We start from the raw sequence: 13,524 nt of genomic DNA on the forward strand, positions 1-13,524 counted from the left end.
GACCCAGCGTCAGACTTCAACCCCGTCCACCCCTGCCAGCTACCCTACAGAGGTGCCAGCACCCTGATAGGCCCCATAGGCCCCGCCGTCCGGGTGGAGGGTGGGACAGAAGGAAGTGTGTGATCTGGGCGCTGCAGAGAGGGCTGGCCTGGAGGGAGCCCCGGCTGCTGGGCCTGGCTCTGGAGCCAGGCCAAGACCTCCTGGGAGGACAAGGGCTGGTCATAAAGAAGGCCTGGGACCAATCGCCTGGGGGAGACCCAGCCTCAGGGCCCTGGCACGGGCACCCAGTAGGCACTGGTGACCTGATGGTCACTGCCCAACACAGCCTCTCTCCTCAGGGACCACTGGACCACACCTCCCTGACAGCTGAGCCTGGGGCCAGGCGTGGGGGGCTTACTCTTCATCCTTCCTTCCCTGTCCCTTGAGACCAGCAGGACGACGGTGGGCTCAGATTGGACACCCACCAGTTCAGGCCCTAGAGCAGCAGACCAGGACATGCACGTGGAAGGAGCTGCTCGTGAAGACACGACTGAGGTCTGGGTCTGGGTCTACGTCACGGTGGCAGCAGGCCACCGGCACAGGCAGGGCAGAGAAGCTGGGTCTCTGCAGCTCTCCCAGGGCCCACAGCAGGTGCCCAGCCAGGTAGACGCCAGCCATCTCATTGCCGCGGGGGCCCTGGTCACTGCCAGGTGGGGCGGGGCCTCTCAGGGCACAAGCAACCAGCACGTCAACCTGTGGAGGCGGCTCCCCTGGAGGGTGGAGCTGCTCAGGCAACCCTGGCACTGGCGCTGGGCCCAGTGCTGTGAAGCGCAGGAGTGGGTGCCTGGACAGCTTGGACATCCCGTCCCTCACCGTGGAAGGGAGAGGGCATGGAGCAGGCACCACCCAGCTCGTCTGCTGGGAGAAGCAATTACAGAACCCTCTCTTTCATGAAACCCTCCCGTGAATTCTGTGAGCATCCCTATGCGCATTAGCAGGAAGTCCAGCGTCTCACTCTCCCTCTCTCCCCTTCGTCGCTGTTACAGGAACCGGGTCAGGAGGAGGTTGGCAAGAAGGGCAGCCCACCAGCCGCAGCTCTATAGGGTCCGCCACATGGGGTCGCTGTTGAGCAACAACCCTGCCCTCCAGGGGCCCTCGGGTCCTGCTGCAGTCCCAGGGGCAGGGCCCTAGTCTGCTTAATAACTGTTCTCCAGGGAGAGCTGGACCTTATATAAGGCTGATCGCCAAAGAACGGATGCTTTGAATTGTGGTGCTGGAGAAGACTTGAGAATCCCTTGGACTGCAAGGAGATCCAACCAGTCCACCCTAAAGGAAATCAGTCCTGAATATTCATTGGAAGGACTGATGCTGAAGCTGAAGCTCCAATAGTTTGGCCACCTGATGGGAAGAGCCGACTCACTGGAAAAGACCCTGATGCTGGGAAAGATTGAGGGCAGGAGAAGAGGGCGACAGAGGATGAGAAGGTTGGATGGCATCACCGACTCAATGGACACGGATCTGAGCAAACTTTGGGAGAGAGTGAAGGACAGGGGAACCCGGCGGGCTGCAGTCCATGGGGTGGCAAAGAGTCGGACACGACTGAGCGACTGAGCAACAGCAGCAACAAAGCCCTCAGCTGGCCTTCGGAGGTGGGAGGAGCTTCAGCGAGGCCCATCTGTTGGCACCGGCCCTCCCACCTTGTACTCCTTTGTTGGTTTCCACCTCAGGGGCCTCCACCTCCTTCCTTCCTCAGCCCTGCTCATCCCTCCTGGGGCAGCTGAGATCTGGCTTCCACTGCAACCTGAGCCCCCAGCCGAGGGCACAGCAAAATGGGGTTACAAAGAGAAATATTAGGAAGAGGCTGACATATCAAAAATATGATCCTTTTAAAAGGACCAAATAACAATGACAAGAAAAAGTCAGAACTTGGCTGGACTTCTCTGCTCTTATTACAGCTTCAGGTTTTATTTGGAGGTGTTAACATTACTTGTAACATTATGGTGGAGGAAACACTGTCCTTTCAGGGTTTGGGGCTAGAGATCTATCTTCCCTGCAGATGCTAAATAATAATGATTTTGAGTGATTTCTCCCACAATTTAAAATTTTATTCAATACGCTTTTATATTGTAGTTACTACGTGTCAGACACTGGGTTTTTTTGTTTGTTTGTTTTATGTGTCTGGATTGTTCAGCTTATAGGATCTCAGTTCCCCAGGGATGGAACCTGAGCTCACCACAGTGAAAGCGCTGAGTCTCAGTCACTGGACTGCCAGGGAATTCCTCCCAACCCTGTTTTAAGCACTGTTGCTGCTGCTGCTGCTGCTAAGTCACTTCAGTCGTGTCCGACTCTGTGCGACCCCATAAACGGCAGCCCACTAGGCTCCTCTGTCCCTTGGATTCTCCAGGCAAGAATTCTGGAGTGGGTTGCCATTTCCTTCTCCAATGCATGAGAGTGAAAAGTGAAAGTGAAGTCGTTCAGTCGTGTCCAACTCATAGCAACCCCATGGACTGCAGCCCACCAGGCTCCTCCGTCCATGGGATTTTCCAGGCAAGAGTACTGGAGTGGGGTGCCATTGCCTTCTCCATTAACTGTTTAATTTAAACCTCAGGATGGTAGGAGGAGATAGGATAATCCCAGTTTTACAGATGGGAACGCTGAGACACCGAGAACTGAAATGACTTGCTCAAGGTCACACCACTAGCAAGGCTTTGGAGCCAGGCTTCACTGTTTGCGCCTGTAACCACCAGGGCACACAATAGCAAGCATCTTTCTGAGGTGACCGGCGTCTCCATTTCTAGACACAGAGCCAGCTGGCGTCCCAGCAGACACCCTGTTGCGCTGACCGAGGAGGTGGAGGAGCGGGTGGGCAGGGCCATCATTGAGGGCCATCTCTTGGCAGTCCCTGCTGGGTGGCCCCCACTGGGCCAGGGCAGAAGTTGGCTCCAGCAGCCTTGGCCCCTGGGTCCTCTCCCAGGATCAAGCCTTCCAGTCACTGTGACTTGTCTTCTCTGTGAGGGGGAGCCCACCATGCACCCCGTTTCATCAACACAGCCGCCGACTATGAGAGGGGCATTGTCTTCATCCAAACTGAGAAGCTCACGTTCCCCGGGCCTCCCCTGCCCAGACTGGCCCCCTACCCCAGCTGGGTCCCCAACCCAGGCCATGCCTGCCCGGCCTCAGACCTCCCTTCTGAACAGTGGGTCCTGAGACACAATCTGCAGCCCAGGGCCCCCCTTGCCCCCCACCCCCCGCTGTGTGCCAAACCCGCACTTCCATGCCTCAGTTTCCCATTCTATAAAATGGAAGGTGTCCGGGGGTCCACGGCTCCTGTCCTCCCTCCTGTGTGGGAAAGGACCCCTCTCTGTGAGCTCGGGATCCAGGGCAGCTCTGCCTCAGGGTGGTCTTAGACCTGCTGTGTGTTCTGGGGCCAGGGCTGACTGTCTCTGTGCCCACAGGATTTCATCACAGCCCAGGGGGAAGATCCCATAGTGCGTGTGTGGGGGCGTGGTGGGGACTTGGAGAAAGATTGCCCTGGAGCCAGCAGAGGGGCTTTCAGAGGAGGCCATGGTCCAGAGGAGGGCTCTAAGCCCCCTGTGTTCACAGGACCACAGAGTTGATCTGGGAGGGCAGAAGTGCGTGTCTGTGTATGTGCCCACGTGTGCGGGTGTCCAGGCATGTGTCTGCCCAGGCGCTGTGTGTGTGAGCACACATATTTCTGAGAGCTTCCGCACTTTGGCCCTTCTTCCAGAAGGATTCGTATGTGGCGGGTGGCACAGCCCAGATGCACGTTTCCAGGTGTGTAATGAGCCCAGTGCTCATGGGACTCAGGGGGCATCAGGCTGGGGAAGGGGTGCAGCTCAACAAGGCTCTCCCCACCCAGGGCCAGCTGTCCAGGTGCAGGGATGCAGGGAGGAGGTACAGGTAGGGCAGGTAGGGTGGCGGAAGTCCCACCAGGGAGGCTGAGACAGTCAGCATCTGGGAGGGAGCGGGCCCAGTCCACCCCCTGGGGGTCCCCTCTGTCCTGACCAGGCACTCTCTGCAGTATCCACCACAGGGCCGTGCTGGCCGGGGCGGAACGGAGCCTGGGCACAGCCTCACACTGTCCAGGCCTCCCCTGCCCCCGCGCTTGAGAGCTTCGCTCCTGCCCGGCAGCGGGGCTGGAGGAGCCCGGAGCTCTGTCCTCCCCAGCTCTCCCTCCCTGGGCCCTCTGCACCCCCAGCCGGCCCATCCATCTCCCCGCGGCCACGGCTGCCATGCTGCCTCCTGCTATTGAGCAGCGAAATGAGAAGGTGTGAAGAAAATGCGGGCACCCGGGACAGGCTGGCAGGCTAGATGGATGAAGGGGCAGGGGGCCAGGAGGCGCCTCCGGCAGGAAGAGCAGACCAGCTGGGGCAGAGGCTGTGAAGAAGCAAGGCGTGCCTGTGTGTGTGTGCGTGTGCACGTGCAAGAGACAGCATGTGTTTCTGTGCACAGAGGAGCATGAGCACGCATGCACACGAGTGGTGGCAGGTCACTGAGTCTTGAGTCTGTGTGTGCCCGTGGGTTGGCATGCCTGTGAGCTCACATACATGTGGCAGGCTTCCCATCTCACAGACCAAAGGCAAGTGCAAGCACGTACACACACACACACACACACACACACACACACCAGAAACCAATAGACCTTCAGGCCCCTGGGAGTCCAGGCTGAGGGGGCGCCAACCCCATCACCTCTCCTATCTCCCCCCTGCCCCACCGTGGCTCCTGGGACGGGGTGGTGTGGCTCCACCTCACTGGCCGAAGTGACAGACTGTGTCCCCAGAGCTCGACTGTGGAGGAGGCGTGCAGTCCAGTGGACTTTGGGAACCCAGGTTGAGCACGCCCGGCCCAGCCCGGTGTGCTCTTGCCTGGTGCCCCAGCCCAGGGCCCTAGAGAGGGCCAACCTGGGGTTAGCCCATTGACCCGCCCTGGGCCACATGGCAGCAAGCAGCGTGGGGGAAAACCCCTCCCTTTCTGACCGGCCATCTGCATGTTCCCTGAATGCCCCGCTCCAGACAGGCAGGGGCTCCTGGGGAAGGTGCCCGGTCAGGATTTACCCCCGAGGCCTCTGACCTGGGAAAGCCTCCCCCAACCCTGTGGGGACTGTGTAGGCACCATCAGCCAAGATGGGGACAGCTTACTGCACCCCCGCCCCCAAGCGGGGCCAGCCCATCCCAGGCAGAAGCGATTATGCACTTAGTTCAGTTGGGGAAACCGAGGCACGGGGCTGTCAGGTCCTGCCAGTGTCACAGCTCATGGGCTGAGTGGTCAGGAGGATCTGGCCTCCCATCCCCCATCCAGGGGCTCTGCTTCTGCTTATACACGTGGCTGTCGCCCCCTTGCCTTTCTGGTCAGAGGACCCTGGTGGTTCCATGACATCAGCCCCCGGTCAGGGGTCTGGGTCCTGGGAAGAGGGCGGCACCTCTGCCAGTCAGCCTTCTATGCTTCTACCGCAGCCCCTTGACCTCCCTGAGGCCGTCAGCCCCGGCCCCTCCATTCAGCCTGGCCCGGACCCCTGCAGATCTCCCAGCCTGTCCTGGAGGTGGGCTCCCGCCCTGCGTCTGGGCCCATTGATCAGGAATGGCTGGGGGGCTCCTAGCTGGGGAGGGGAGGAAGCCAGGAGCGGGGACCGGGAGTGGGGAGAGGCAGCCTCACCACGTCAGAGCTTCCCCACCTGCCCTCCTGCGCAGCATCGCGCCTGGAGCCAGACAAGCCCAGCCTGGGGCCTTGTGCAGTCCAGTCTGAGGGTGGCTTGCAGAAGGGGCTCTACACACCCCAGAGCTGAGGTCCCACCTGCAGAGACCAGGTGCCTGGCTTGGGGAGAGAACCAAGACGTAGACGATCCAGGAGGGAAGGACAGTTCTGCCAGGAAGCTGGGGACTGACGGAGGGCCTGAGCACTGAGCCGTGCTGCCGATGGACAGGGAGACCGGGAGAGGCTGACCACCGGGGCAACAGGCAGGGACCCCAGCTGAACCACTGTCTCCAGGAACTGGAAGTCTGGGCTGTCCCCATGGCAGGTAAGGGGCAGGCGGCCCAGGCAGTCCCACAAGAAGGTTCAAGCTCTGGGGTGGATGGGGTGCGGCAGGGTCTAGATTTAGGGACCAGGGAAACCCCACGTACCCAGGGCCTGGGCAAGAGGATAGGGCAGGGGCACCCCAGGCTGAGGCCTCAGGTCCCACTAGGGCGGGGTCCATGCAGACATTCAAGTGCAAATGTGGGGGTGTTGATAGGCAGCAGGATAGAGCCATTTCTGGGAGGTGAAAGCCTTATCAGGCGTGGGGGACCTTGGGCCTGGCCCCTCCTTTCTCTGGGCCTCGCCCCTGGAGTATCAAGGTGGACAAGGAGCCTCAACTTCCCCTACAAATCTGACTCCATGTCGGTGGAAATTGGCAATCAAGAGATGTTGGCTTTCAGAGGAAGTGGGCAGAGGACAGGCCCCTCCCCAGAGTTACTGAGGGCAGCACAGGGCAGCATGTGAACCAGGAGGGGCAGGGTATAGGCCCAGAAAAGACTGGGGAGCCAGTAACCAGCCTGTGAAGCCCCCAGGCCCAGCAAAACCATGAGCCTCTCCCACTTGGGACACATCACCAAAGACTCTGGGGCTGACGTCGGTTACCTGGATGATGTACCTGCCCCAGCAGAATAGCTAAGTGATGGGTAACTGCCCACCTGATGGCCTGGTCCGGGTGATGGGGGACATCGGCCCATCCACCTTTCATCTCTGGAGGATTTAGACCTGATATGGCCCGTCCCCTTTCAGTAAGACCCACCCATCCCCAGACTGCAGAGCTCCCAGGGACTTTAGTGAGGTGCCACTTCTCACAGGTAGCTCTCAGGTCTGCTGAGGATGGGGTCACTGGCCTTGGACCCCACACCCTCACCTGGTACCTGCTCTGCATTGGCTCTGGCCAGGTGCTGCCTGCCGGTCAACCCATCACATGCTGTATCATCCCAGGAAACTCCCTCCACCCATGGACCTGTCCATCCATCCATCCATCCAGCACTGTAATTCTACCTCTGCCCAGGGAATCACAGTTTTACTAGGTTCTCAATCCATGTGGGGCTGCTAGAAATGAACGGTCTGCTTTTCAGGATGCTTTTTCTAGTTTAAAATTTTTATGTTAAAATATACATAACATGGGTCTTCCCTGATGGCTCAGACAGTAAAGAATCTGCCTGTAAGGCAGGACACCCAAGGTTCGATCACTGGGTCGGGAAGATCCCCTGGAGAAGGGCATGGCAACCCACTCCAGTATTCTTGCCTGGAGAATTTCATGGGCAGAGGAGCCTGGCAGACAACAGTCCATGGGGTCTCAAAGAGTCAGACATGACTGAGCGACTAACCGCTTCTTTTCCGCTTTTTCATGCATCACATAAAACTATCATTTAAAGTATTTTAAGTGTTCGGCGGCATTAAGCACATTCATACTGTTGTGCAACCATCACCACCATCCATCTCCAGAACTTTCTGCATCTTGCAAAGCTGAAACACTGTCCCCATTGAACATTAATTCATTCCCTCTCCCTGCCCCTGGCAACCGCCATCCACTTTATGAATTCCCCTGCTTTAGGCGCCTCTCATGAATGGAACCATAGTCTTTGTCGTTTTGCGACTGGCTTGTTTTACTTAGCATAACATCCTCAAGGTTCATCCATGTTGTAGTCTGCACCATAATACCCTTCCTTTCAAAGACAGAATAATAAGCCATTGTCTGGATACACACGGACACTAGGGTTGCATCCACATTTCAGCTGTTGTGAACAATGCTGCTCTGAATGCCAGTGAACCCATATCTGTTCAGGTACTTGCTCTTGGTTCTTTCGGGCATTCCAGTATTCTTGCCTGGAGAATTCCATGGATAGAGGAAGCTGGCAGGCTGTAGTCCACAGGGTCACAAAGAGTCGGACACGGGCTTCCCAAGTGGCGCAGTGGTAAAGAATCCGCCCGCCAATGCAGGAGACTCAGAGTCGGACTTGACTGACCAACATTTCCACGTTTCGTAGTAATTCTTTCATATTTTGAGGAACCCTCAGTGGCTACACCGTCTAACGTTCCACCAGCAATGCACAAGGGTTCCAATTTCTCTACATCTTCACCAACACTTGTGACACTTTTTTTGTTATTGTTGCTTTTGTTACTTGCTTTGGTTTTTGGTAATAGCCATCCTCGTAGGTATAAAGTATTTCATTGTAGTTAAAAGAATTTTTTTTAAATAAGAAGGATGGAGCCATGGCAAACTTTTGCACAAGCCATGTGCCAGGATTGCAGACCAAAAATGGGCTCTTTTATCTTTTTAAGGTTTATTTTTGGCTGCTCTGGGTCTTCGTTGCTGCATGCAGGGGTCATTCTTTGTGGCTGTGCTTGGGTTTCTCATTGTGGGGGCTTCTCTTGAGGCAGAACAGGGCCTCTAGGGTCCGTGGGCTTCAGGAGTTACGACACACAGGCTTAGTTGCTCTGTGGCATGTGAGATTTTCCCGGACCAGGGATCAAACCCATATCCCCTGCATTGGCAGTTGGATTCTTAACTATTAGGCCACCAGGGAAGCCCAAAAGGGGGGCTCTTTAGACAAAAGTGAGGAGGCCGGAGAGGAAAGATGCTAGAACTGGCTTCTGAAGGCAAAATTTGGGCCAATTTGCCCTAGTGGCTCAGGCAGTAAAGAATCTGCCTGCAAAGTAGGAGAACCAGGCTTGATCCCTGTGTTGGGAAGATCCCCTGAAGAAGAGAATGGCAACCCACTCCAGTATTCTTGCTTGGAGAATCCCATGGACAGAAGAGCCTGGTGGGCAACAGTCCACGGGGTCACAAAGAGTCAGACACGACTGAGTGACGAACACAGCTTCAGGGTCAGAGATGGGTGAGAATCACTCACAGTAATTCGGGGATCTCCTTCAGCTCAGCACTCCTTAAGCAGCACGAGGAAACCAGATCCGCACAGAACTGAGAAAGACCCCCCACCCCCACCCCCACAACCCAACCTGTACCATCATCCATAACAAGGTCCTTTCTGAAGGGCCTACTGTGTGCCAGGCCCTGTGTGTGTCTTCACGAATCCTCATGTCAGCCCAATAAGGCAGATTCAAGAACTCCTTGGGACACATGTGGAAACTGAGGTTCCAGGAGGTGAAATAATTTGCTCAAGGCCACACGGCCTCCTGATGGCTCAAAGGCTCCCTGGGAAGCCAGACAGGTCCTGTCTCTGGCCTCCAGGAGCTTTAAGTGAACATTTACCTCATGATGCTGGTTAGGGATCCTATGGGAACACAGGCCTGGCAATCAGGGAAGGCTTTCTGGAAGAAGAGGTATCTTGGTGCAGCCTGAAAGATGAAGGCTGGCCGGGTGGACTGGGGGTGGGTAAGGAGAACAGAGGCCAAAGGCCCACATCCTGTCCTCTCTCCCCAGCCTTCCTCTCTGCTAGCCTTGGGGTATTTGCCCCCTCAGAGACCTACACACTGCCCATGATCAGCTCCAGCTGGGAGCCCCAGCCAGACTCCATGTTATCATCAGGCCCTTCCACCGGTTCCACAGGGGCCCCAGCGGTGGCTGAGCCCACCGAGCAGGGCCCCAAGAACCCACGTGTGTCCAGTGTGACGGTTCAGCTGGAGATGAAAGCTCTGTGGGAAGAGTTCAACCAGCTGGGCACAGAGATGATCGTCACCAAGGCGGGCAGGTGGGAACATGGCGGGTGAGGGGGTGGCAGGAGTGGGGGGCCGGCTGGAACCATGCCAGGGCCGCTGAGTACCCCCTCCTGCAGGAGGATGTTCCCCACCTTCCAGGTGAAGATCCTGGGCATGGACACGCTGGCTGACTACGCCCTGCTCATGGATTTTGTGCCTTTGGACGACAAGAGATACAGGTCTGGGACTGGCTCGGGCTTGCAGCTCAGACCTCAGGCACTGAGATGGAGAAGCAGAAGCCCACCTGCTTCCTGGGTGAATAGGGGCCAGTCGGAGCAGTGACAGGGGGTCTATCCCTGGCAGGCGGGGACGGAGGGGGCTAGCCCAGGGTGGCAGATGCGACCGCGGGGACCCCAGGCTGGACAGCCTTCTGGAGCCTCTGGTTCCTCGTGTGCAGATGGGCCGGCACACGGGCAGTAAGGGAGATGGTGACCCCCCATCAGTCTTGGCTCCAGGTGGGGGCAGCAGACAAGGCTGGCGCCCTGGGGTGCAGTTGGGTCGCCCTCGCCACCTCGCTCCGTCCCCAGGTACGCCTTCCACAGCTCTGCCTGGCTGGTGGCAGGCAAGGCAGACCCGGCCACGCCCGGCCGCGTGCACTTCCACCCCGACTCGCCGGCCAAGGGCGCGCAGTGGATGCGTCAGATCGTGTCCTTCGACAAGCTCAAGCTGACCAACAACCTGCTAGATGACAACGGCCATGTGAGGCCCGGGTCACCATGGGGAGGGGTTGGGCCAGGGTGGGGAACACTGGGGCCTGAGTGTGATGACGCCTGGGGCCAGAACTGGCTGGGGCTGTGATGCCCAATTCCTCCTGGCTGGGGGTTCGGACAGCAGAGGGAACTGCCCAGGCCCACCACAGATGCAAGAACATAGCATCATTGACACTGTGTCCAAGGCAAAGATCAGGCTGATGTCACGAGGAAAAGGAAACAGGGAAGGGGTCTGAGACGGAGGTGGCAACTGAGGCTATTTGAAGAGAAGTCTGATGGAGTGGAGGAGGGAGCCTGTGTATATAGAAGAGGGAGCTGTGGCAGGCAGAAGGGCCAGCGAGTGCAAAGGCCCCGAGGCAGGAGGATACTCGGGAGCAGGGTGTACTCGGGAGCAGGGTGGCGGGGACCGGCGAGGAGGCTCTGGTGTGGCTGGAGTGGAGTGAGGAGGGGCAGCGGGAGGGGAAGAGATACTAGGGGTGGCCTGCGCTGGTCTGCAGGACCAGTTGGCTGCAGAGAGGATTCAGATCTTTACTCTGTGTGGGGCAGGAGCCACAGATGGGGTGGTGGTGGTTCTGAGCTGCAGCTCATTGGGGCTGATGTGTGGAAAACGGGCAGAGGTGCCAAGTGGAGGCAGGGAGCACAGCTGGGAGGTGGCTGCAGAAATCCAGGAGAAAGATGCTGGTGGCTGGGCAGCGTGGAGGCCACGGGGTAGGAGAGGTGGTCAGATCCCAGACAGTCCTGTGATGGCTGGGACGAGGGAGTGAGAGAGGCCAAGCCACCTGGAAGTTCAGACGCAAAGGGGCCTTTGACTCAGAACCGCAGACTTGCAGTCTCACACCCAGCACCAGCACTCATGAGACGGGGCGGGGGTGGGGGGCCCTGGAGGAAGGGCTTCAGCCTCAGCGTGGGCTGGCTGCCACCCCACCCCACAGATCATCCTCAACTCCATGCACCGCTACCAGCCGCGCTTCCACGTGGTCTTCGTGGATCCACGCAAAGACAGCGAGCGCTACGCCCAGGAGAACTTCAAGTCCTTCATCTTCGCGGAGACCCAGTTCACAGCCGTGACAGCGTATCAGAACCACCGGGTGCGTCAGGCCACAGTTCCTGACCTGACTCCCCTAGCCCATCACGTGGGAGAAACTGAAGTACCAGGTTCTTAGGCCTGACAGGTGCACAGAGCCCTGCTCGTCTGTCCTTCCGGGACTCCATGGGCATCAGCCCACAGTCATTCCCCTGTCTTCACGCCCACTGGCTCTATGGTTCCTGGACTGAGAGGCCCAAGGCCTCCAGATTGCGGGGATCCAGGGAGGAGAGGGTGGCTAGCCCGGGGCCCCACAGCTCAAGGCTGACCTCTAACTACACTCTCTCCTCTGCAGATCACCCAGCTGAAAATTGCCAGCAACCCTTTTGCCAAAGGCTTTCGGGAGAGTGACCGAGACCCCTGGTACCGTCTGGCCCCATCCCCTCACCCCATTTCTATCCCTATGGATCTCTTAAGGTCTCAGCTCCTGACCCTTCTTTCAGGGTCACAGCCACTGGCTTGTCCTGGGGTCCCACTGCCTGACTCAGACCATGACCCTTGGCCTGGGATCCCCACCATGACCCTGCCCCCATTCGTGCTTGCCCCACCTCCAGGCCTATATCTCCACGGCCCCTGCTCAGCGTCCCGACCCGGAGTCGCAGCAGCCTCGGCCCCTGCCTGCTGAAAGGCTCCACTGAACGGGAGAAAGGTCAGCCTCCAGGCCCACAGACACCATGGGACTGAAGCCTGCTGAGCAGGCAGGAAGGGAGGGGACAGGGCCATGGGGCCCCCAGGAAGGAGCTGTGGACTGCTCATCAAGCTCACCAGGCATCTGTGTGGACAGAGAGGGGAAGCAGAAATTTCTGAGACAATTTTGGACCCAGGGCAGGGAGAACAGTTGGGCAGGGACAAGGTGCTGAGAGCAGGGGCGGTGAGGGGTGAGGGTGGAGGTCAGGTAGACTTCCTAGAGGAGGTGGTTCCTAGGCTGGGCCTTGGAGGACTGAGAGGGAGGGAGGAGGAGGGGAAGAAATTCCAGGCAAAGGCAAGAGCAAGGCTAAGTGGTGGGCAACTTGAGAAAGGAGAGCAGCAGGCTCTCAGACCAGCAAGCTGAAGGTGTGAGGGGAGGCCTGGGGTCCACTCAGACCACGTCCTCCCCCCTCAGACCCCAAGAAAGCCTTCACCTCCAGGATCCCCGCCAGGCTCCACCATCAGCTGCTGGCCCGCCATGAGGCTCTGCTGGCCCCAGCCACCTACCCACCCGTCACCTACCAGGGCCTGTATCCTGGAGCCTCAGGCCCAGTCCGACCAAGGGCCCGACCAACACCATACACCCTCCCCAATATCCAGACCAACAGGGACCAGGGGGTCCTGCCCCTCCCAGTGGGGCTGGGGCTCCTCTCCCCCACTGCAATGTGCCTGGGGCCTGGCCAGGACCCACAGTGACAGTGGGAGCCTGTGGACAGAGTCCTCTAATCCTGGAGCCCACTCCCTTCAGCCTTACCTCTGCAGAGACCTCCCCCCCTTGACCAGGAGAGCAGGGCAGGTAGAAGCCCAGAGAGGAAAGCGACCTGCCCAGAGTTACCAGGCTGGGGTGGTGCCAGGCTTGGAACTGGGCCCCCTATCTCCAAGCTGCCCCCTCTGCCTTGGGGGCGACTCCTCCAAACCCTGCTTTACCTCTCTCTTCCCTCCAACATTAAACCATTTGGAATGGGTGGTCAGAGCACTTCTGTCCTCAGAGGTCAGGGTGGAGGGCCTCAGGAAAGGCCACACCCTAGAGTCTGGGCTGCAGACATCTCAAAGCTCTGCTCCGAGCTGCTGGTGTCCCAGGGAACAGAGTCATGACAAAGGTGGCAACACAAGCCGAGTGGCAGGGCTGTGAGGGAGGTGTGTCCCTGCCCGCTGCCTCGCCCGCCCAGATGAGGACCGAAGCTGCCGCTCCGGGAGGCACCGAGCAAAGTCGAAGCGAAGCCTGGGACACCTGCCATTTCACATTTAGGTGCTGGTCTTGCAAGACCAGGGTGTCTGGTCCTTGGCGGGGGGGCCACAGTCTGGCAGAGGGGTGCAGCACGCCACAGGTAGTGACCACAGGGGTCAAGGCGGGGGTGACGCGAGGGG

General features: G+C 58.6%; 1 protein-coding gene across 1 annotated transcript; it reads left to right on the plus strand.

Moving 5' to 3' along the window:
* The first annotated feature begins 9,264 nt into the window (after positions 1-9,264).
* On the plus strand, positions 9,265-12,852 carry TBX10 (T-box transcription factor 10). The gene is made up of 7 exons (XM_055414876.2): positions 9,265-9,668; positions 9,753-9,854; positions 10,203-10,374; positions 11,318-11,473; positions 11,765-11,832; positions 12,024-12,118; positions 12,572-12,852. The coding sequence occupies exons 1-7, from the start codon at positions 9,457-9,459 to the stop codon at positions 12,850-12,852; spliced, it is 1,086 nt and encodes a 361-aa protein (XP_055270851.2). The 5' UTR covers positions 9,265-9,456.
* The last annotated feature ends 672 nt before the right edge of the window (positions 12,853-13,524 follow it).

This window comes from Moschus berezovskii, chromosome 25 (genome assembly GCF_049115385.1).
Source record: "Moschus berezovskii isolate FMDL1 chromosome 25, NW_MosBer_1.0, whole genome shotgun sequence".
Taxonomy (NCBI): Eukaryota; Metazoa; Chordata; class Mammalia; order Artiodactyla; family Moschidae; genus Moschus; species Moschus berezovskii.

Coding starts and splice junctions, on each gene's coding strand:
- TBX10 (XM_055414876.2), top strand. CDS start 9,457: ATGATCAGCTCCAGCTGGGAGCCCCAGCCAGACTCCATGTTATCATCA. Junction 11,474..11,764: donor CAGCGTATCAGAACCACCGG/GTGCGTCAGGCC, acceptor TCTCCTCTGCAG/ATCACCCAGCTGAAAATTGC. Junction 12,119..12,571: donor CTCCACTGAACGGGAGAAAG/GTCAGCCTCCAG, acceptor CTCCCCCCTCAG/ACCCCAAGAAAGCCTTCACC.